The sequence below is a fragment of the Poecilia reticulata genome, linkage group LG3 (genome assembly GCF_000633615.1).
Source record: "Poecilia reticulata strain Guanapo linkage group LG3, Guppy_female_1.0+MT, whole genome shotgun sequence".
NCBI lineage: Eukaryota > Metazoa > Chordata > Actinopteri > Cyprinodontiformes > Poeciliidae > Poecilia > Poecilia reticulata.
The window spans coordinates 21026187-21049589 of NC_024333.1; the positions used below are offsets into that span (position 1 = coordinate 21026187).

The 23403-nt window shown below is 38.3% G+C and overlaps 1 protein-coding gene across 2 annotated transcripts in view; it reads left to right on the forward strand.

Moving 5' to 3' along the window:
- nfatc3a (nuclear factor of activated T cells 3a) overlaps positions 1 to 23403 on the forward strand; it is a 67602-nt gene that overhangs the window by 33964 nt on the left and 10235 nt on the right. For both annotated transcript variants that reach the window (XM_008405476.2, XM_008405477.2), the window contains exons 4-9: positions 10263 to 10462; positions 10959 to 11131; positions 11769 to 11909; positions 15509 to 15564; positions 15983 to 16109; positions 19331 to 20401. In XM_008405476.2, the coding sequence (XP_008403698.1) occupies positions 10263 to 10462; positions 10959 to 11131; positions 11769 to 11909; positions 15509 to 15564; positions 15983 to 16109; positions 19331 to 20401 (1768 nt within the window). The remainder of the gene's footprint in view (positions 1 to 10262; positions 10463 to 10958; positions 11132 to 11768; positions 11910 to 15508; positions 15565 to 15982; positions 16110 to 19330; positions 20402 to 23403) is intronic.

The following is a 23403-nucleotide window of genomic DNA, read 5'->3' on the forward strand; positions in this document are numbered from 1 at the left end:
TTAAAAAAGTGTTTAAATGTATTTCCATGTCATTTTTTAAATAACTAAAACATTATGTGCAAATCAAGGAATACAATTTTTTCACATTTTAAAAGAAAATCACCCTTTGAAAACACWATGGAGTTGAGCTCAACTTTGAAATATATATCATAAAGAAATATGGAAACGGTAAACTATTGTGCACACCGTTATAATGATCAGGACTTTTGTTCAATTTTTTTCTTCCATCTGTCCCAGAAATCTCTATTGGATACATGACTATCTGTGTTTTCATGTACATGGCTCGATGACAATGCTTTGTATATTTGTGATACTTGCTTGCTAGCACTGCAGTGTAAAATGTCCCATTACTTTCTTTTTCACATCTTGAACTACAGGACTTGCTTTATTCCTTTTTTTTTTATGGAAATGCTTTGCACTAATGTTTAAATGTATTTTTTAACACTTGCTTACTTGTAATTTTCTATGTAAAAATATTTTTCCATTGGTTGGTGGTAAGATATGTTTTAGCTCTTGGTGTCTCCAGATTGGGAGTAAATAAACCATCGGGTGAACTCAGTTCACCACTAGTGAATATACACATTATGCAAGATTTAACAAGAAAGATAAAATACAACACTTGAACAGCTGTGGACACAACATTTCCTAAAACAACAAAGACTTYTGCCATTTGTTGCTTTAGAAACRGCCTATATCCTCATACATTCAGTCATGCAGTCTCCTTCAGGCCAATCATTAACCATTTCCACCTCAGTTAGACCAAGATTCAATCCTGCCATATGTGACAATGCATAATTTAACTTTCAGATTTTTTTTAACCAAGCACTTGTCACTGTTGCCCTCTTTTCTCATCCTGAGGAGAAAATGTTTGGTATTGTTGCTTTATTTGATGTAGCTAGTAATTGAAGACAATTGACTTGAATCACAAAGGTATTTAGAAGTTGATTTTAAACATCAAAACATAATCGGTAATACCTTTYGATTTTTGGCCTACAAGTCAGTTTAGTTGAATATATTTAATTTGACACACATAGACACAGTTTGTTAAGTTATTTATAATACCTAGTGTTCCCTGTTTTAGCAAGAGGCTATAAAAAGGCCACAATAGTGCTGTTGTGATGAGCAAACCATGAAAGAGGATAACGCATGTATTTCTTCTATAGATTAGCATGGTTAACACAGTTTATGTCATCATATGCATCTAAACCGGGAGGTGTTGCACTTTCTGAGTTACCGCTCCAATATATCGGTCTGCAAGAACTACCAAGGATGAAAGRAAAAAATGAAATGCTTTCATAATCAAATTCACAAAGTGGTGTGTGTTGTCACATACTGAGTTAGGAAAGCGGTTGAGAGAAGGGCAGAGATAGCATTTGCTTCTCATCAGCGGTTTGCACGACTCTGCACAAAGACAATGTGTGGGTGAATGAGGTATTGTGTAGGAACCAAAGTAGGTTGAGCACCAWGTTTAACAAACTTATTTTTTAACTGTTTAGAGATTTATATATTTTTTTGCCTTTATATTAAATATTTATTTAATTCTTTATTCAGGTATAAGAAACATCTGCACATTTTCTGTGTAGTTCTGGCTTTTTAGATATTTAGGCATTGATTATGTCTAAAAGAGCTTCTAATTTGAGAATGAAAAACGGATTTTATATTAAGTTAATTAGTAGTAACTCAGCACACCATTATTAATATTACCTGGTATTTTAGAATAATTAAGACTGTTATTTAATGTAGAAAAAGCAAGGAAAGTAATCGAAGGTGAATTACAAATAAAATATGAATAAGAAAATATACAAGCCTTTTTGTGGGAAGTTATGCAGAAACCATTTGGTAAGAGTCAAACTACCTGGAACATTTAAGAAATTTTAGTATATCATACTCTCCARCTGTACTGCTGAAAATTAATGAGCTGCTCCCTGAAGGCAGAATATTATAGCTAAGTGTGATTGCAACCTTTCTGCTGCAAAACTGTAATTTCCACACTGGATATTTAAAAATGGTACATACAGCAAGAATTTTTACAGTTGCCAAAGATAAATTTTTTGTCATGTTAAAATAATAGTAAAATGGTATCCAAAAATATTTAGATCTTAATTGCATTTTGTCTTTCTTTGGTAGTTTGCACATAGTTTGCCTGACAATTATAGCAAACATCGCTTACAATATGTCGTTTTGATTTTAAATGTTTAGATTTGAAAAATAGACTCCAYAGTCACTTCTCAATGCGAAACCTCTTCTTCTCCTTGAGTCTTGACTTCCAGTGACGTGACGTCACCAAATGACGTCATTGCTGCCATCTGGACCTGGAGATGACTTCCATTTTTTGACCAGACCGTTGCCCATATCAGTACACTACTGAACTGCTTTGTCTACAGAAACCTAATGTAGTCTGTTTAGGTTGCAGAGCAAAAGTATTCAATCAGTTTTAGGATTCTTGKATTGACTCATCCAGGTATTTAAAACTATACTTTATGACCTGTTTCTATGCAATACAAGGCAGTTTAATGCAGCATGGATGTAGCGRGAAGAAGATTTAGTGACATAGTTATTGTGTAGATGTTCATCARKGTTTCCAATGCCATCACAGGTTTGTTAAATTATATGTTGAAAATATGCTAGATGTATTATTSCAAGYTGAAATTGTGTAGCCAGTTAAATTAGTTTTCTTGCCCCATCCATCCACTCATCCATACATTCGATTTATATTTTTTAGTGGAAAAGTGTTTTTTATTTCTATTATCTAGTTGCTAACAAATATGTTTTTGGTTAAGGTCAATAAATATTCAGCAATGTTGATCTATAAGAGATGTTTAGTGGTGGTATTAGGTTTGTAATCCTAGTGTTGTAGCAGCACTACATGAAACACAAACACAAATTTGGCGCTCTCATTTGGATAACAAAACATGGCATTACAGTGAGTCAGGAGTTTGATATCAACTGTGTCGTTTTGTGAGTACAGATCCTTGTTGCTGACCAGCTTTTGATTACTAATCTTAATGGGATCCAATATCTTAAGATTATTGTTTTGTTAGGAGTRTCTGATATAACAACATAAGATTATGAAAGATTAAAGTATGCTTAGGAGTTGCCATAAGCAGAGATATACATAAACATAAAACGTGTACTCTTTTGTGATGCCTAATAATTATGTTTTTATTGCATGTTTTCTCTTAGGCRTCTGGAGTAGTTTGTCTCTGCATAGTGAAATGGTGTTAGAATGGTGATCAAGATTTTCCCATCTTTGTTTTTCTTAATGACAGTAAATTTGTAATTGCTTTGACAACAGTTATTTACACTGCTGGGTATTATACGGGACTCTGTTCATACACATTATAAATTATTTGATAACTGACCTTTTTACCTGGTTAGGAATAAAGATGTGTTTCTTCCTCCCATTTGTATTTTTGCCATCTTCCAAAGGGTAAAGCTCAACAAGGTAAACACATTTGTTGAAATATACCTTTAATTTAGTTTAACTTCTGGCTGCCATAAGAAAAAATAGCCRTTTGATAAATTAAGAAAATTATCAAATGTGTGGAAGGAAATGGTTTTATAAAATAGTACTTGCATATGTGTTTCAATTAATTTTWTGTCTAAAAATACTCCTGTATTGCTGGTTAATTTTATCCTAAACCTTGTAATATGACTGTAAACTGAAATTTGGCTGCATGTGTGCGTAGCTGTTTTAGCCATTCCTCTGGGGCTAGCTGCAGACCTTAATCGGTACACCTGTTGCTAGGAGACATATAAGTCCAAAGCCTCTCTGGCTGAAGGCTGAGGTATCCTTGGGCATATTTAAAGAGCTTATTTGTGTGCTGCKGCACCCACACAAATATAAGGAGCCCCTCTGGTATTACCAATTTGGCTAGAGACGGGGACAGGCCGATGCGGCAGAAACAAGCTGACAGACAATGAATATGCTGTTGCACTCACACATGCAACACACGGCATGGCAGCAAATCTAAAGTACACAAATGTAATGGAAAKCTGTGAATTATGGAAAGGTAACAGAAAGAAAACATGTATATTGGCAGTATTATCATGACTGATGAAACTAATTGAAGTTATGGTGTCRGGTGACAAGGATTTGAAATGTAAAACAGCATTTCTGCAACCCAGCCTCATTTCCACCAGCTTATATGTATTAAATGATTTTGATCCCACAACTTGAGTGACCCCTTTAAAGCTGGTTTGTCATTCAGCCTCTCATTATCAGCATATCTGGTCTTATTTCTTCAGATGTACATTTTTTCTTCCTGGCAGCCCACTCATTTTTCTGTACCTTAACAGATGTTTCCATCTACTTGCGTTAGCCTGACTAATTACCAGCTAATATCAACTTGTTATACTGGCGTTATTTCGTAAAGAGGAGCCTACATAATAAAAAAAAATTAAACCATAAACAACATTTTAGATTAGTCTTATAACTGTAATAATCAACATTTTTAAATACTTCAGCAGGAATAGACATTGTAGTTTGGTGTGCCAGCACCGGTAATTAATTGATCTAGTATGATTTTTGTCTCTTGTAGAGCAATCACTACATTTACCTTGGCATGAGGCGGTTTGTGATCACAATGGTGAAATAACATTGGGTTAATTACCACAATTTCGTAGTATCGTGGTATGTACATGCAAAATCTGTCTGGTTTTATTTGAAACATTATTCTTCTTTCTGCTAAAAATAATAACAAATTAAGCATTTCAGATATAATATTATTGAGTACATATTTTTATTATGCTGGTTTCGATGCATAATCTGGTAATTTGTTTATTTTTCGGGGAGCCAGTCTGGCACTTTACACCATTGTGTTCTTTTAGTTTTATCACAATATCTACCTTTCAGGACCACTTTTTAACAGYTTATTGTAAACAGAGAAAACAATTCACTCAAAACATTTAGGAATTTCCTTTGATCATGTCCACTGCGAAACCCTTTTTATGTTTCGACTCGCAAGGGGATATATTATGTTTTGTTTATTGTTGAGAGAGTTTCTACTTTTTGGGGCCCACAACTACATTCAGCCTGATTATTTTGTCTGACTTTGCAAAAACTTTGAACACACTTGAGTTAAATCATTCTACACTTTGTTTTAGCTGCTATGGTAAATACTGTAATCTTGTGAAATCGTGTTGTTTTTACAAGGTCATCAAAGCATAAAAATTTCACACAAGCCTGTGCCTAGCRCATATTCATGCAGTTTACACTTTATGGACTGGCTGGGACTACTGTTGCCTTGCCCCGGGGTTGTATTTGATGTAAACATACGAGAGGCTAGCTACTTACTTTTTGTAATTTAGTACCCAGCACAAAAAAAAAAAAAAAAAGAAAAGTTGCCGAGAAGGGGAGAAGGAGAAAGAGAAGTGTGCTTAAGAGTGAGTGAAAGTGAGGGAGGACAAAATGGGAATAAAAGGAATTGAGCCTGGAAGTAGAACAGGGCCATATACAGGCCTCATGCTGTATACAGTAAACGTGTMTGCTGCGTGTGTCGGTTTGTGCATGCGCATGAGCGTGCACATGTATTGACCTTGTTTAAACAAACAGTCAACCAGCCCCCTGGCTCTCACTGCCCTCCCTGGTGTGCTGGGCAAACAGCAGGGCTGTGTGACTCTYTCTYTYTSTSTGTGTGTGTGTGTGTGTGTGTGTGTGTGTGTGTGYGCCAATAGATCCCATGGTGCCTCAGTGCCACACCAGGGAAACCACTGGCAGATAAAATGGGACCTCGCGTGACCTTGACCGCTGTTTCKCCTGTTTTTATTTCTGTGGTGCCACACACTAACCAGACAACTACACACACCCTCCCTGTCTTCCAAACATTGCAGACCGTTCCATAAAACACAGTWTGTGTGTTTAAATCCACATTTTTAATTTTTACATCCACTTTCCTAAACAAGCGTCAGGACTGCAGTTTACACCAGCATGGGTCTATGTAGCTGCTCACGCAAACGSACACACACCGCTGCATACACACGGGGAGTCTCGCCATGGCAACAGCGGAGCAACACAGGGAAACAACTTAGTAGAGTCAGGCGGTCGCTGTGAGAAAGTGTCATGTTACGGCAGAGGGCTGAGGCTGAGGAAGGTGAGAGGGTAGGACAGGGACAGAGAGGAGAGAGTGACACAAGGAAGAGTACCAATGATGAAAACAGACTGGGGGAACGACACTGTGAAGGAGATGAACACAGATAATGAAAGACAAAATAGCTGTTGATCTGAAAATTGTTCAGTGAACAGGTGGTGTTTTACCCTTAATCTTCACCCCAATGGCTGTACGCTGTTGTAAGTCAAAACAGTACTGGAGAAATTARAAGTAATTTTAATTTTCAATGTTGGTCTTTTTAATCAAAAGTCAAAATTCTGTTAACTCTGTGTATGAATGTATGCAATGTTGGGACATGTTTTTCAACCTCAGCTTGCTCTCTTTATTACTGCCTCAGTGGAACAGATGAAGGCCAAAAATAAGTGGGGTCTTTATTTAGTAGAAGGTGAGTCTGTAACCGTATCCTGCCGTTTTATTTTAAGGGAAAGGGTTTTATCCTAAACTCGATCCACAATCAAATGCTGGAAGTCAGAAGTTAGTTACGTGCCTCAGCGAACTTGGGCCTCGGGGTCTTGTGACTGCCATTAATGTCACTGTGGTTTAATATAACAACTGATTTCTATCAGGCCTGGTTTACTCTGAGCTTTCAAATTGAGAGGAGGGAAGAAGTTTATAAGTGCAGCAACCACCCTCCTGAGGTGTTTTACACTCATCCCTACATTTAGTATGTGGTGGAGGTGTGGTTTAGGAATGTGGTATAACTCAAGAATGTGTATTTTGTGCATTCATGTAGAAAAGCTTTCATTAACTTGATAATTCTGGAGCTCAATACATTCTGTATATGGGGTACCCACTTTACAGACACACCAGAATAATAACTTTCTAAAGCATGAATATACCATGAGATCTTGTCTGCTTCCATAAACAATTTTTGGACACTTTAGGATAGCAAAACAAAGGTATTTCAGAAATGCTTAATAGTAATAATATTTTATAATAATCATTTAGACTGCTTGATCCTTTGTTGTTGAATGCACTGTACTTTATAGGGAAATATAGTTACCAGACGGTACAACGCTTCTTAAAACGCATCCTAAAAACTTTGCATTAAGAACAAAAATGATCATAATTGTTGCATCTCTAATTACAAGTTCTGACTTMATGGAAACTGATTCTATGCAATACCAAATACCAGCTCTTCTGCTTTGAAGCATTTGCCATAAAACATGTTTGGTATGTAGAATCAAACTGAGCTAGCAAACAATACAAAGCAAAAACACACTTCAGAACATGCAATGCAATAAACTGTTGTTTATATCCCTGTAACAGTTTTGTTTTTACATCTGTCTGTCCTCTTCTACAGATCCTAGCTTTCTTTTAATCCTGTCTGGAACAGATATGGCATTGTGAATAAACTTGTCTTCATTTAAAGCCATSCATATACACACCAACACACAATGCGTAGTACAGACATGCATACATTCAAACACTAGTCAGGACTTCATGTTCTCACTCCAACAATATGCAGACGTGATTATAAAACAGGAATCAACAACTCAAAGGGCTGTTGATTCTTGCAACTTATTTCTTTGAATCCAGATGTTTAATTTTGATGACCTGTGTGTTTCAAATCAGKTTGGTATGTTGATTTTAGGATTTATTACTTTGTCTGACATGGAAACACACCCTAAATTAAGGAGATCTGCTACTCTGCYTAGTCATTCACGCCGATTGATCACTATGCTATTTTAAAACTCATTCAGAGTATGTTATAAAGGAGTGGCAGCGTTCCTGAATGTGCCAAAGTTTTGCTTCAACAGGTTCAGTTAAGATTCCATTGTAAAATGATAGTTTATATGTTTCATGTAATAATTTGTGCAGTTTAGCATTTTTACTATGATTTATTCCACTCAGTTTATTTACRTACTTCTCTGTAATAAAAATATTTGTAGGTTAATCCATTTTTAAGTATGCCCTAAACATATTTGTTTTTTATGGTAGAACATATGCACCCACATGCTTAAACATGTACTTTTTTCTTTTTTTTTTTTTTAGGTCGTCAAGCTGTTTTAGAAACTTCAGAAAAATGCAGCAAATAAGAAACGCGGGCTACTAAATGTTGAAATTATGGTTGTGGTTTGGAACGCCAAACAACTTATTTCTAGCTCATCACCTTTCTGTTTTTTCATGCATCGATCATTTTCCACCTAACACAGACTCCAGGGTGTGTGACGCAAACTGGCCAGGGTAAAGTGCCAGCAGCCAGCTGTGGTGGGATTGAAGCTTGGCAGTTAAAAGTGGTGAAATGGCAATGAAGGGCMTTCTTCYTCTTCTCTGTTAGTGTCTATAAGGTACCCTGCATCTGACTGGGGGTGTGGTCACTTCAGAGCAGTCCGGTGTGAGCGTGAATGTGGGGGGATGCCATCCTGCCGTCACAGAGTCTTCCAAGTACAACATTACTACAGTGGTGGGATTGTGTGGCGTGCGTGTTTGTTCTGTCCTTCTGTAGAAGAAAAGTCCTGTTCTTCTTTCCATTTTCCTTTAGTTTTTTTTTTTTTTTTTTTTTTTTACCCAACATGCAACAACTTTGCTCCATAAAAGATTTTCTTCTCTGGAAAGCGGCTAAAGTGGCAGCATTCGGGGACAACTTGAGAGAGGAAAACTGCTGCTTGGTGCTCATTTTCCAACCATGTTGGCTCAAGTGAACCATTGGAAATGTTGATGACATTCTCACTGGCATCTTTGGTACCATACAAAGAAAAAAACTAATCTTTAAGTCAGACCTCACAGAGTGAATTGAGGACTTTTTTCTCTATTAGACGACTTGATGAAGTACAACTTATTTTATGTTAAAGAGATTCCCTTTCTCATTAAAAAATTCAGACATCCATTCATTTTAAGGAGTCTTCTGCTCATCTGAGACTGGGTTGTGAGGGTAACGGATATCCCAAGGTGTTCCCTAGTCGGATGGGACACACAGTCCCTCCAGTGAATCGTGCGCCTTTCCCAGGGTCTTCTCTGTGTGGAAATAGAAATTCCTTCATGTTAGAAATGTTATAGCTCGAAAGTATCATGCTGTCACGATGCTACTATTGCAAAATACCACATCAAGTATTATAGTTTTTGATTCCCTAAAGCCATGTTTCTTGTTTCGTATCGAAATACGACACAAGAACCTCAAGTAATACTTTGACCACCTCTAGTAGGAATTATTGATTTTGATAACTGATGGGAGCAGATTAGCTGTAAGGTAGAGCTAATAAACCAGACAGAACAGAAAGTCAAGCATTTAATCTTTGCTTCAAACACATAATGTTGTCCTCCTTCCATGGGATTGCCACAGCACAGTGGCCTCCCTCCAATTCACAGCTGCGTGCAGCTGCACACAAACTTGGCAAAGTTTTTTTTTTTTTTTTTTTTTAACTGCGAACTGGATCTTTAGCCAACTTGTTCTACCACCATAGCCACTGCCACCCACGCCTCAAACACAATACTCAAAAGGAAAGGGAAGTAGAGTACAGACTGAGCAACTCGTGCTGCTTTTTGTGTAGTTGTGAAGTCGACGTAGGAACATCATCCTCAARCTATCCTGGTTTTACGACTTTATGTGCAAGTCGGAAAACCAGTGTGATTTGCTTTCTATTGTTCTACTAAGTGACCAGACTGATTACTATTAACAATACAAAGTGATAACAATGTAACTCTAAATTGTACTAATTTAGCACAGATGGACCATAAATATTTGTTTATGTAAAAATATTTTCAACAAAATACTAACTACCAGATATGCACTCAAATTGTTCGTTGTGGCGACTACTCCTATGTTTTAAATACACAACAGACATATTGTATTTTGAGTTTGGGGTTGTTGACTAACCTCATTACTTCCCTTGTGGAATTCAAACTTCAGGGTTCCTTGCTTTTTAGTTTTACAACTTAAAAAATTTACTTCAAATTGAGTTAAATGAATATCATGACATATTTCTTTTTAGAAGCTTATTGTAGTTTTAAAACACATCGACAGTGCGGTGATGCCTTAGAAATACAGTATGTTACTTAGGAAGGTGGTTCTTTCTATAAAAGGTTTGTGAACTTCTGTCCTAAAGTAGAGATGTACAAGATGCGTGTATTCTTTCACACCTTTCGTCACCTCAAGCCCAAGGACTCACGTCTGTGTATTTTCTTTCTCTACCTCTCTCTGGTGTTTTTTAGCTCACTGGCTACAATGACAAGCCTGTGAATCTGCAGATGTTCATAGGAACTGCAGACGACCGCTACTTGAGGCCACACGCCTTTTACCAGGTGCACCGGATCACCGGGAAGACTGTAGCAACAGCCAGCCAAGAAATCCTGCTTTCCAGCACCAAAGTTCTTGAAATCCCTCTGCTTCTTGAAAACRGCATGTCAGCCAGGTACATGTCGGATGTAAAAGTTGCATTATAATCTGCTTTCCTCCTCCATGGAGGAAGGGCTAACCGAGGAAAAATAAACACCCTTTTGGTTATAAATGTATGCAATGTCTTCCAAAATATATTTTATAGATTTTCTTACATTACACTAACGTAAGGGTTGGTTACGCACGAAAATTTACAGGATTTCCTGTGGAGCATAGAAATAATTTTTATTTATATAACTATGACCTTTTACAGCTAAATAATTAKGTTTTTTGTAGGATCTGGTTCCATTTACAGTGTGATTCATAGCATTTTTCATGGTATAGGATTTCTTATTTATAACTGTAATAAATTACCCTCGCAGGCAGTTTTAGTTGCCAATCTCCTACTGGGTTTGCGGGCTATTTTATCACCCAAAGGCTTTTACAAGTATTAACTAAATATGCCTGAGATGCTTAACATCCTGATGGTGCTGTGCAGGGCCAACTGTTTTCCCCCCCTCCTTTCCTTGCAGTATTGACTGTGCTGGCATACTGAAGCTGCGGAACTCTGACATCGAGCTGCGGAAGGGGGAGACGGATATAGGACGAAAGAACACACGGGTCCGCGTGGTTTTCCGAGTGCACATCCCTCAACCCAATGGGAAGGTGTTGTCCCTGCAAGCTGCCTCTATTCCTGTGGAGTGCTGTGAGTGTCCACTTTCTGTTGTATTCAAACACACAMTATTTATTTAGAAATTGTCTTGATTAGAATGTCTAATATGAGACATTTTCTCTGATGGAGACTTAAATGTCATGTTCATTCAATCCATGTTTAATTAAGAGTCTAAARTTAAAACAAAGCAGATATTTACTGGCACCATAAAAAAAACAACCTCTTTTTTCCCACTGATTGTCAGACTAAAGGTTTCTTGTTTTAGGTCAGCAAGGATTCCTCAAACCATTTATATTTGCTAAATGCCAGATTGAAACATTTTGCCTTCTTCACATTCAGAAATGTACAGAACGCTTAAAACAATAATGTCTGATCTTAGTCATACAGTTTAAAAAGCACATTTTACTAAATGTTGAGGTAATGTATGTAATCTYTAAAATATTCTGTTTTTCACTGATCTGGCATTTGGCAAATAAAAATAACTGTAGTAGTCCTTTCTGCCCTAGACTAAAACAGAAAACACTGAGTCTTATTTGATATCAGACTGTGGAAAAAGAACAGTTATTTTGTCATTTTTAACACGGTGTATGTAAAAATCTGTTTGCACCGACATAGACATTATAATGCGAAATTYCATCAGCTATTGTTCAACTTTCTGGATCTCTCCCAGCCCAGCGTTCAGCTCAGGAGCTGCCGCAGGTTGAGAAGTCCAGCCTCACCAGCTGTCTGGTCAGTGGGGGTGAAGAAATGGTGATCACTGGTTCCAACTTCTTCCCAGAGTCCAAGGTTATCTTCCTGGAGAAAGGCCCTGGTAAGAAGAGCCTGTGCAATATCTTTGKATACAGTGTAGTTCCAAGATGGATATTGTTAGGCAATATTAGGTGTGTAAATGCCTTAAATAAAATRTACATTAGATAATGTTTGGTGTTTTAAGACTGAAAAGTATGAATGGAAGTGTTACCCCTGACTTGTTTTTAGCTCTTCATGTCTTGACAGTTCGTGACTTGCTTAACAGATTAATAAAATCGTGTCTTTGATGTCACATTTTAATTTAAATATTGCAGTGGTCTGTAATAATCAGTGTGCCTGGGGCTCTTCCGTGTGGAGTTCCCATGTTTTCCCTAAGCCTGCATGGGATTTTTTGTGGATGCTTGTGTTTCCTTAAGCAGTCAAGACATTTGAGGAAACAGAAAACAAGATGTACCAGATCAGATATTATTTATTACCTATTACAGTTAGTTAGTTAATTGACTGTTGTGTTTATCTGGTGGTTGTTAGATTAGCTAGAACAAAAATGCAAAGGAGGGTTCATTAATTCCAATGCCTTAAATGCCTTRAAAAGTGATTAAAATGTGGTCAGTATCCTTGGTTTATAGAAGAAATGTTTAAAGAAATATTTATAAATGTATTTCAACTCTCTATTTTAAATATTAGTGGCTTTTATGCAGCACCTGTATGGATACTTTAGTCAKTTGTTATCCTTAAAAGCTGATTTTATCTGTTAGCAAATACCCTAAGCTGAAGATTAGCTTAAATTCCTTGTGGTATTTAAAGTTATTTTCTTTACCCATTCTTTTCTTCTTTAAAAAAGGACGTGGAAGAGTTGGGTGGAAATTTTAAATGGATGACATTTGCTTAACCAGTCCCTACCTGCCCAAGGTACTTTTGTGATAYAGAGCAGCAGATTCAAGTTTGCACATGGAAACAAGCTGAGTGGTGTTGCCTTTGTGAGCGAGTGCTGTACTTTAAAATCGTATATTTAAAAGATCTGCCCCGAGGAATGTGTTCAGGCCCTTTTCAGAAGGAGCAAGTGAAGCATGGCAGGCTAGAGTAGTKAGTGGARACCTCTGAGAGGCGCTTCTCGGTTTGGCAGTAACTTGGGCCCCATATTGCATGAACTCATTGGACTGTGAAAGAGACAGAAAAATGTGAAAGTGGATGGAAATGTGATGTTGATTAGCACTGTGCAAATGGTTGCGCTCATTACCTTCTCTGCAGAAAGACACTGATTACCTTTGGTAAGAAGAAAAGAAAGCAAAACTGACAGACTTTTTTTCTCTACCAGGTTTCATAATGCACTGAAACCACATTAACAAAAAAAATCCAGTGATGATGGAGTGACATTAATTACTTCATCTTAAATGCAACACATAAACCCTCAAGTTAGATTCTCTTAAAGCAAATAGCCAGAGGGTTTTTTTTGTCAACAATTGTACGTCTACAGTGAAAAACAACTGGACACAGTATAGGATTTTGTAATRCATTTCACAAAATTACAAAGTTTTTAAAACAATCACACAAATAAAACCCCACATAGTGACCATCCCGGTCACAATCGGTCATAAGAACTCATAATAAATGGCAAAAATAATTGTTGACAAYAAAGATCAATGAGTTTCTGTGTGATCTGTTGGCTTGTAAAGAATTGCTTATGCTGGATTTRCAGGCTTTGACTGATTCTGAATCTGTTTCATCTATTCTGATTAACTTTTTCTCTTGATGAACAATGCAAATCGAGGGCAATAAAGCAAATATCACACAATAAAGAATGTTTTGTTTGCAAGTTATTCAGTCATTTGCATATTTTTGAGCCAGAATGCGAATCTGGCTATCCACCAGCAATGATGGATGCTCACATAAATGTCAAGTCTGAGGCAAACTGTGACAAGGACAATGACGCAAGTATTGGATGCTATATTTACTAGGCAGATTCACTACATTCAGATTGTCTAAAGGTCATATAGCAATAGATCTTTATTGTATAGGTGAGTGAATCTGAAGTAAAACCTGCTTTAACCATTTACTAGTCATAGCAGGCTTTTCAATCTTAACCCTTTAGTTTTTTTGTTTTGTTTTTTGGGGGGGATTAGAAAGAAGATAATTTAGTTTTAGGTTTTTCAAAGAAGTAATCAGACAGTGAAAAATAATAAATCACAAGGKAAAGGAAGATATGTGGWATWAGTATGAGGATTTACTGCTTGAGGGCCCAAATATAAAYTGACCCAACACTCATCCTCCTTTCTGGGATGGATGTACATTACTTAAAATGTTAATCTTGGAAAAATAGATTACCATGTGAGTTACTTGACTTTGTAAAACTCTGAAATTGAAGTAAGTCCATAATTGGTATAGGTCTTTGACTTTTACAAGCACGGCTGTTTACAAAGAGTCTGACTGTAAAGGCTGTCAGTGACTACCTTAAAGAGTGACTAATGCCGCAAGGGTGCTGGTGCCGTCTCATTATAAAACCTCTGCAATTATATATTTTACAACGATGTTTTCTCTAAGATTTGTTTGGTCTTTTTARCACAATGGGGAGTACATTCTTTTCCACAGAGAAATCGTAAGAACTGGGTGGTTCGATGATCCAGGTCATTGTTTTACTGTGGTATGAGGCTCCTGTTGGTGCTTGTTGTCTGACAGAACATGTGGGGCCCTTGCTGCTGCCTGTTGAATGTCAACAAGCGGTGGAGTAATAATGCATTGCTGTCAACTGTCAAGGTCATTGCTCACAGGGAAAAAAAAAACTGTCATCAACAAGTTAAGATATAAATTCTCAAACGAGTTGATATGTTTGAGGTTAGAACTACCGAAAGTGATGGGAGATTACTACATCCAGGTTTAATTTTCAGGTAACATCAGAGCATCAGCTTAAATTTGGGAATTAGTGGTTCTTGTAGCTAGCTTAACGGCTTAAATACAACAGGCTTGCAGTTGGGTTTGCGTTGTTTAATCTACATTTAAACTAGGTGTCTCTGCAGAAATGCTGCAGATGCCTCACGGTGGTATTTGGGGGAATCCTTTTGGTTTTGTGGAACAGGCCATGCAGGTGCAGAATATACATGGTGCAACATGTGAGCGCTATGAAAAAAGGGAGCCATCTGCAAGTTTATTTACTTCAGCTTAGAGGCCAATCCGTCTTGTAGCTTTCAAACTTTTTATTCCTCTCCARGCTGCCGTGACGGATTTCTTCCAACCACACAGGAATCCTGTCAGTTTTTTTTCATCCCAACTGCTTCCTTCAGTCGCCTCTAAAATGCTAATCCAAATAATAATGTTCCTCAGAGGAAACCTTTTGTTTTTTAAGCACTTTTTAGAAATATTCCATTGCTGTCAACATAAAGTTAAACAGGCACAGCATACGGTGGGTTTTTAAATATATTTTTAGGCCATTTGATTCGTATTAGATAGCTGTTAAAATTTCTCTCACTTACACGGTAAAAGACAAAAAATTAGAGGTTGTTTCTAATGTCTAATCAAATCGGGATATTTTTTCCAAAGAAACTGTTTAAAGTTAAYCCTAATAAAACTGTGATTTAATTTATTTTGACTGAAATAAGTTAACCATATATGATTSGTATGGTGAAAGATTTTTAACTTTTCTGGTTTTTTGTTGTCKGTTTATTTTAGATGGACGCCCACAATGGGAAGTTGAAGCAAAAATAATTCGTGAGAAAACCCAAGGTGTAAGTATTTTTTCTTTACTTCTGTGAATGTACATTGTGTTTCTTCAATGTGATGTTTATTTTCTGATTTTACTATTAATCTTATAAGTTGTTCAATAAGAAATGTAAAAAATAGGATCATATATATATATGTACACAGTAATTGTCTTTTTATTCAAACATAATTTCTACATGTCTTTGTAGATCTGATTTGCTTTTCCATTTTTACTATACAGATTTTTTAATTATTTGTATTGTATGCAAGTGCCAGAGAAAATTGACGGCATTTTTTTTTTATGTAACTGAGAATCTGCATCTTAATGTATGGGTCAGTACTTCAGTGGRACAGCACCGTGTATGTATGTTGAAATGTAAACMATGTTTCATGWCCAGAAAAGTAAGTCATCAACGTGTTGTGTTTTTTGTGTGTCTCTTTTAGTCWTGCATTGTCGTGGAAATTCCTCCATACCACAGTAAGACTGTGACTTCAGCTGTGCAGGTGCAGTTTTATGTCTGCAATGGAAAACGGAAAAGGAGCCAATCACAACGCTTCACCTACCTTTCAGGTTGGTTTGGAGGAAGCAGGCATGATTGAAATGAATTTGAAASTGCTGAAGAATCTCGAAAGATTCTGAAAATGATGAGCAAGCTGTTTGTAGGTGTTCGCGTTCTGCATCCGGCTGTACAGAAACTTCCAGGTTAATTTCAAAATGCGTGACTCAGACCAGCGATAACATCGTTGCCATGTTGCGCACTTCTCCACATGGGTTTGTGAGCCTCCTTTCTGCTTTGTATCTTCAACTAAAATACAAGTATAACTCAATAAATAAAAGTATAATTAAAAAAGTAAATTTATYTGATCATTTAATGTTAAAATTGCACACAAAGTAATTTATGTTTTGCATCTATTTCTGTAGATTTTGATGATTATAACTTACAGTTGATATAAACCCAAAATACCAACAAGGAAGAATTAAAAAAAATAAAATATAGATATGGGGGGATTTTTCCAAAGTAGATGGGGTTCCTTTTGCATAAATTGCTGCATCAGTGTAGTGGGGCATAGAGGGGATCAGTTGTGGCAAGGCTGAGTTCAAGAATGGGAGCCGTTACTTAGTCTTGACAATAACCCAAATGTGCTGTGAGTTTTCTGGTCAAATAATCCCAGAATCTCCACGGTCAYAGAGCCAGATATTGGTACTTTATCCAGTGGATGTTCCAAGATYTGCTGGTTAAGGAAATCCACATCGGCATAAACATTGTCAGCAGAAGGAAGCATGAACTGCACTAAAATGTCCCGGTTGACAGCTGCGGTGAATTTACCCTACTTGTGTTTGATCATCTGTTGGNTTGTGGCAAGGCTGAGTTCAAGAATGGGAGCCGTTACTTAGTCTTGACAATAACCCAAATGTGCTGTGAGTTTTCTGGTCAAATAATCCCAGAATCTCCACGGTCAYAGAGCCAGATATTGGTACTTTATCCAGTGGATGTTCCAAGATYTGCTGGTTAAGGAAATCCACATCGGCATAAACATTGTCAGCAGAAGGAAGCATGAACTGCACTAAAATGTCCCGGTTGACAGCTGCGGTGAATTTACCCTACTTGTGTTTGATCATCTGTTGGACAACTCGCAAGTCGGCAGTTTTTACCATAATTGGGCATGCCACAATGTATCGTATCATTTCTGTGTTTTAAAAATGCTTTTTTTTCCTAMTTTTTTTACGAAGTCTATTCTAAGTTTCAAAAAAGTAGGTTTAGATCATATTARTCAAAATGAACAAACATAAACATGACATGTCATCCATGTGTAGCGAATCTATGTAATGTCAATATTTTGCTTTTTGAATTTGATKAACTAAATTCCCTTTTTGATGATTTTCTAATTTATTAATAAGCACCTGTGTTGTTATGGTTTAGATGGTAGGTGTTAAACAATAACACATTTTCTGACACTCACAGTGGCATCTTGTTTTTGTTTCACATGCACCGCTGCATTTTGTTTGTGTTATCCAGGAAAACTCCACTACACACTGAAAGCCTGTTTGTGATCATTTTGCAAAGTAGGCTCAGCTTTGGGTACTTTGATGTGTGATTGAGCATCACTGATCATTTCATTGAAGTCAAACGAGTTCGTTCTTTTCTTTAATATTGTTATTGTTTTTTTTTCTGTTAAAACCAGTCAAACTGAAAACGCTGTTGGCGTATTATATTGACATGTGAGCATTTTGTGCAACACATCCAAACCCTGACTTTTACCGCAACAGTGTGTATATTGTGTGTGTCTGTGTTTCTGTGTATGTGTACAAGGGGCCTTGCCCATCCACCCACCCAGCCTTTCTTTTTGCAAGCACGCCCACTCGTCACAGGCAGTTCCTGTTTTCCCCGCTGACAGATCAGTGCAGCCAAYCAGAGCATTGTAGATTAACGCTGCTCTGTCAGTCAAGCCGGGTCGCTTACACCGCCGGTGTCACCACGGACACCGCCTTCTTTATTGTGGCAGAAAAATAAGAGAAAAAGAAAGTCAGCCAATCAGTGGTGTTTCATRTTTCATCATGGGTTCCACTACCAAGAGCTTGTCGCAAATAATATCTATTTTTTAAGAAAATKAACCAAGAAAAAATCTAATATTTTTACTAAAAACCTTTGATTTTAATTGTTGCTTTGAGTTAAGCTATGAATAACCATACTTAAATTCAAAGTATCACTCWTTTTCCATTGTAATATCCCCAARCCCCGTTTTCAGATTAAATAAATTGTGTTTAGCCTGACTGCGCCTCTTGTTTCTCCTAAGGTTTATCAGGGTGAGARGAGAGCACAGTCAGTGCAYTCATTTGTTTGTTTCAGTGTGATCTTGGCTGGGGGGCATTCAGTTCCTCATCCCACACATTTCACATGATGGCAACCAGACTGACTACATATGCTCTCTTCTGATACAGAGCTGGATAAAAATAAAACTTGTGGTCACAAGGCACCAGATTGGGAAATAGGTTACTGATTGGCATAGCAGTGCTCTAAGCTGTCACAGTAAAGAGGAATGGCCYCATTTACAACGAAAATGTCAGTCTGTTTTTTCGCAGGCTGTTTTAGTCTGGAATGAGACCTATTTTACTGTCACATATTTCAGAGACTCTCCTCACTGCATCGAGGTCCTTTTTTAGGTTTTACTGCAGAGCTTTTCTATAATAAAATTGGAGTAAGGCAATCAGTGGAGAATGAAAGTCTCCCTTTTATGTYGACTAAAATCAAAGAACTTGAAAGATTCRTAGATTGTTTCCTTATTGTTTTTCTTACAACATTGAAAGTATTTCACTTGTGGGTGTCTGTAATRCTCTTGAAGTCTTACACATGCAGATGACTTGCTACATTTGTTTTCTCCTCTGTTGGTTTTGTTATTCTATAATAAATATTAACATTCCATGTTTTTACATAAATTGCACATTTACTGTATATGCTCAGATTTTTTGGTCAGTTTTTTTTGTTTCTTATTCCCTGACCGAAAACTGGTAATATTGTGCACAGGACTGTGAAATGATATTGAAGACTTCAGAGTCTACTTTGAACACTCTACACAACCATGCACGCATTGAAGTTGTGCATCMTGCTCTTTTTGACGCCACAACCTCTCACATTGTCCTCCGGCTCACCCACGTTCAGAAGAAACTGCATTTGTTTAAACATAAACTAGAAATGGATAGAGCAAAAGCATACAATCCAATAAAAAGACACTGTATGGTATGAGTGATGTAAATGCAACTTTTTTTTTTTTCTTTCCTCCTCTCCCTTTTAGTGATGGTGAAACAGGAGCACAGAGACGAGCTGGACCTCACTGCTGTTCCTCCCATTTCCATGCCCTTGGCACATGCTCCCAGTCTGGTGCACCCTCAGCTGCCTTCTCCTGATCAGGGCCACCCATCGGACAACCTTCTGTCCAGCTCTCTTCACAGCCTGGCCACGGGCTCCGGACCTGGCCTGCTACCTCTGCCGGGCCCCTGTCCCTCCCTGAGCACCCCGCCTTTCCAGCACCTGTCTCACCTCCAGGGTCACAGTTTGCACCACCCCCCTGCAGACTGCCACATGACGTTCCACCAGGGCTCTGCTCCCGCTCCTCCCCGACCCACCTACCAGCCTTTGCAGCACAGTCCGAGTCACAGCCTGTCCTTCAACGGCCAGCCCAGCCTTCCTTCTCAGAGCTACGAGAGGATGTCCTTTCAGCAGAGCCCYACTGCGACGTCACACCCAATAGGCCTGGGAATAGTTTACTCATCCAGTTGCTCCTCACCGTCTGCCCTTTCATCCTCACCCACCAATCCCATTGTTGGATCCCCTCAGAACCATCAGCCTATGCTGTCGCCCTCGTCTCCGCACCTCCACACACTCGGAGGCTTCCACTGCTCTCCAAATCCTAGCCAGGTACCGTCTCAGGGAGGCCACCCCCTAAGTGGGCAGCACTCCTCGCAGCTGCAGAGAGGTATGGGATACCACCCAGTAAGCCAAAGATCGGCTTCCTGTCCCACACCGTCCACTGCCCCCCCACAACGAATGATCCCCTCTCCTCATTCTGGACCTTCTTCTCCTCAAGTCCACCCTCTGCCCTACCAGTCTCCCACTTCATCCTCCCCCACCTCAGCTGGGAGTCCTCTGGGGCCCCTGCAGCAGCATTCAGGACAGCCGTCTCCACAGGCCACGAGTCCAGTGATGACCAGCCTGTCCCCTGCAGCTGTGGGGCCACTGGTTCATCCGCTAAGTCCTCAGGGGCCATTTCCCTCTGAAGGGGAGAGGCTGAATATTAAGCAAGAACCRGAGGAGAGGGAGCCCACCTTCCGCTCCATCGGCCTACAGGATATCACTCTGGATGACGGTAAGAGAAATGGTTTCCTGAAAACAASWWKTTWTTMTKCYRMMAWWAWWMAMCWYCWYMMMMYRMSTTATTAAAATTTCAAACATAAAGGCAGCTTTACATTAGATACACCACATTCACACACAAACTCTTAAGGCTTTGATACAAATTTTAAGACGGTCAATCTTTATCTGGAACATGCATCCAGAGGTTTTGATTGTTCTTGCACCTTTCCCAATTGTCCAGGGTTTTACCAACTGTACTGTCATGAACTTTAACATAAGTTCATGATGAGGCCTGTGGGAGCTAAATGTAGCTCTTGTGTGTTTTACACAGACCTCAGGGTAATCTTTCTTCCTGAGTATCAGTTACAGAACTGAAATTTACCTCTTATACATAATCTCTATGGCTGTAGGCAGATGGAGTCAAGATTATTTTGGAATCCTCTCCATCACTGCAAATATCTTCCCCCCGTAGCATCTAGCAGATGTTTTAGTAATGCTTATCCCAGCTGTTAAGCCGTATTTGCCTCTTTGGATTACATTGTGAAACATTACAACTCTTTAACACATTCGGTTTTAGTCACCAAATTTTGGRGCAGGTTCAGAAACAGGTTATTTTTCTATTCAAACAACCAAAATACTTTGTATCAAAATGTGATATAGCTGCTTTCTGTCAAAAAGAGCAAGAGTTGGAGGTCGCTGTTACACAAAAAAAAAACTTTCATAGCTAACTTAAGGATCAACCATTGGTCCAGCTTTTCACTTTGTCGTCTTTCTGTCTCTGTTTTTAACTAATTCTGTTTGCTCTGTATAAACCTTTGGTTTGGCATTAGTTATTTTAAGCTCTGCTATCTGTGACGAACCATAATGTCTGTCTGAAGCAAGGGACCGCCAAGGGATTAAATTTACCGTTCAATATGCGATACGGGATAAACATGTAAAACAATACAGAGGACCAGTTGTTGTGATTTCAGGGGTCTGAAACCCTCATGTCTGATAGCAGTGATAACATTTGGACTGACGTTGCAGAGCATAGTTGTGTTTCAAGCTTCATTACTGTGGGGCCTGTCACCTGGTATTGGGTGTCATAGACACAAAGAGGAGTGATAGTTGTAGTATTACATTAAATGGCTAATTGATAGATGCCAGGATTTTGTATCTCTGGCAGGAATTTGATAATTAGTTACACTTTAAAACTGTGTTGGCTTCTCGGTTCCAGTGAATGGAAGTACATTGCATTATTTCTTGCTACTTGAAAATATTGCAGTATTTATGTCCTGTGAGTGATCATGTTTTTATGTGCAAGTGTGACTCCCATTTAGAACCCTAATTAGAATACAGCTTGGTGTTTCAAACTAGAAACGTTGATTCAAAATGCTTTTAAATATCAGCTTATGGTGCATTTTAATAAGAGTCTAGAAGATTAAACATTAATTAGTACCCTGGTGAGGCTTTGCAGTAGAGGGTGTTATTGTGTTAGCAGGGGTCAACCTAATGAACATAAATCTGCCAACAGGTCACATGTGAAGTACCAATGTTTAGTGGAGTGTATCTGCAGTCCCTTCATTTTTTTCTYAGTTTGCCATATTACCACCACAGACAATCTATTTTCTTGCCATTTCAAATGAGACCATAGAAAGTGGTGCATAAAAGAAAAAGAATTGGAAACTGATACTAATTTTTTTTCTTTTTTTTCTTTTTTTTTTTTTTACATTTCTTACAAATACAAATCTGAAAAGCTGGGCATGCATACAAAATTCTCTATTTAGTGTCACACAAGCCTTATGATGCGGCTGTGTGCACTCGCCCTTTTCTCCAGATAAAGTTTGCAACACAGTTCAGCTGGGAATGTAAGATCTCCCTTTGAGTCTGGAGCTAAAAATAGTTTTCTGTGCCAGTCCGGTTTCATAGTCCAGATTTTTAACGTAGCAACTGGAAGCTTTGCACAGCTCTGGGTTTTCGGAGGTCATAGCAATCTCTCTTAATTAGATCACATTCACTCCAGTTTGGCAGAGAAACGGTTCAACATGGACCTGAGTGCAAACTTGGAGGAAATATAAAGCAATACTATAGTGACTAAAACCGTGCATAGAATTATAGACATAGATCCATGCATTTAATCAATTTTAGAATAAAAAGAAAAACAGAATGCTAAAGGTTTTAGCACTTTGAATCTACTATCAGCTCACTAAAAGGTTTGGATGAGGGTTCAGGATCTTTGTCACGTGAAGTTCGTGAAGGCGACTCATTAATGGTTCAGTTTCAGTCCAAGCTTATGTCAGATTTTCAGATAGGATGCTCCTTCAGCCCCAAGTGCTTTGGAAAATTTCCTYTTGAACATTTTTCTTAAATCAAACTCCAAACACAATTGCAGGCTCATGCCTGTGGTATGAGACCGAGCTCTACAGTTAGAGTAGAAAGTSCTCTGGTTAGCAAGCAGATGGCCCTTGTGACGCACACCAAAGCATGCTTGAGATGTGTGTGTTAGTGTGTGTATGAGAGGGGTAAAAAAAAGGGTGTGTTGTGTGTGTGTCTGTTGATTTGATGTTTTCGAGGTGCGCGTGTGTGTGTTAGCGTGTGTCCGTGTGTCTTCCCAGGGTAGAGCACACAGGAGGTGAGAAGACAGACTGATGGACAGATGGATAGACAAGTTCAAAATCCAGCTCCGCTGCAGGGTCACTCTGCTGAAACAATCGGTCTGAAATGCACTTGGTGGTTAAAAKAAACATAAAACATATTTTTACTGTATGTCTGTTACGAATTAGAGAGATTAGTCTGAATTAAATAAAAATGAACCAGGTCGTGGATATTCTTCTTTGCTAAACTTCAGGTGGAGAACTTCGTTTTCTTTATGTTTGACTCATAAACTTATTGCGCTGCGTCACGGTTCYTAACAACTACCGTCAGKTTTTGTTTTCATCTTTYTTTCTCGGGAAACTTGCACATGAGCACACCGTTTAATCTCATTAGAAGTATAAATGAAGCAACACCGTGAAACATCAGAAATGTTGCTCGCCAGTT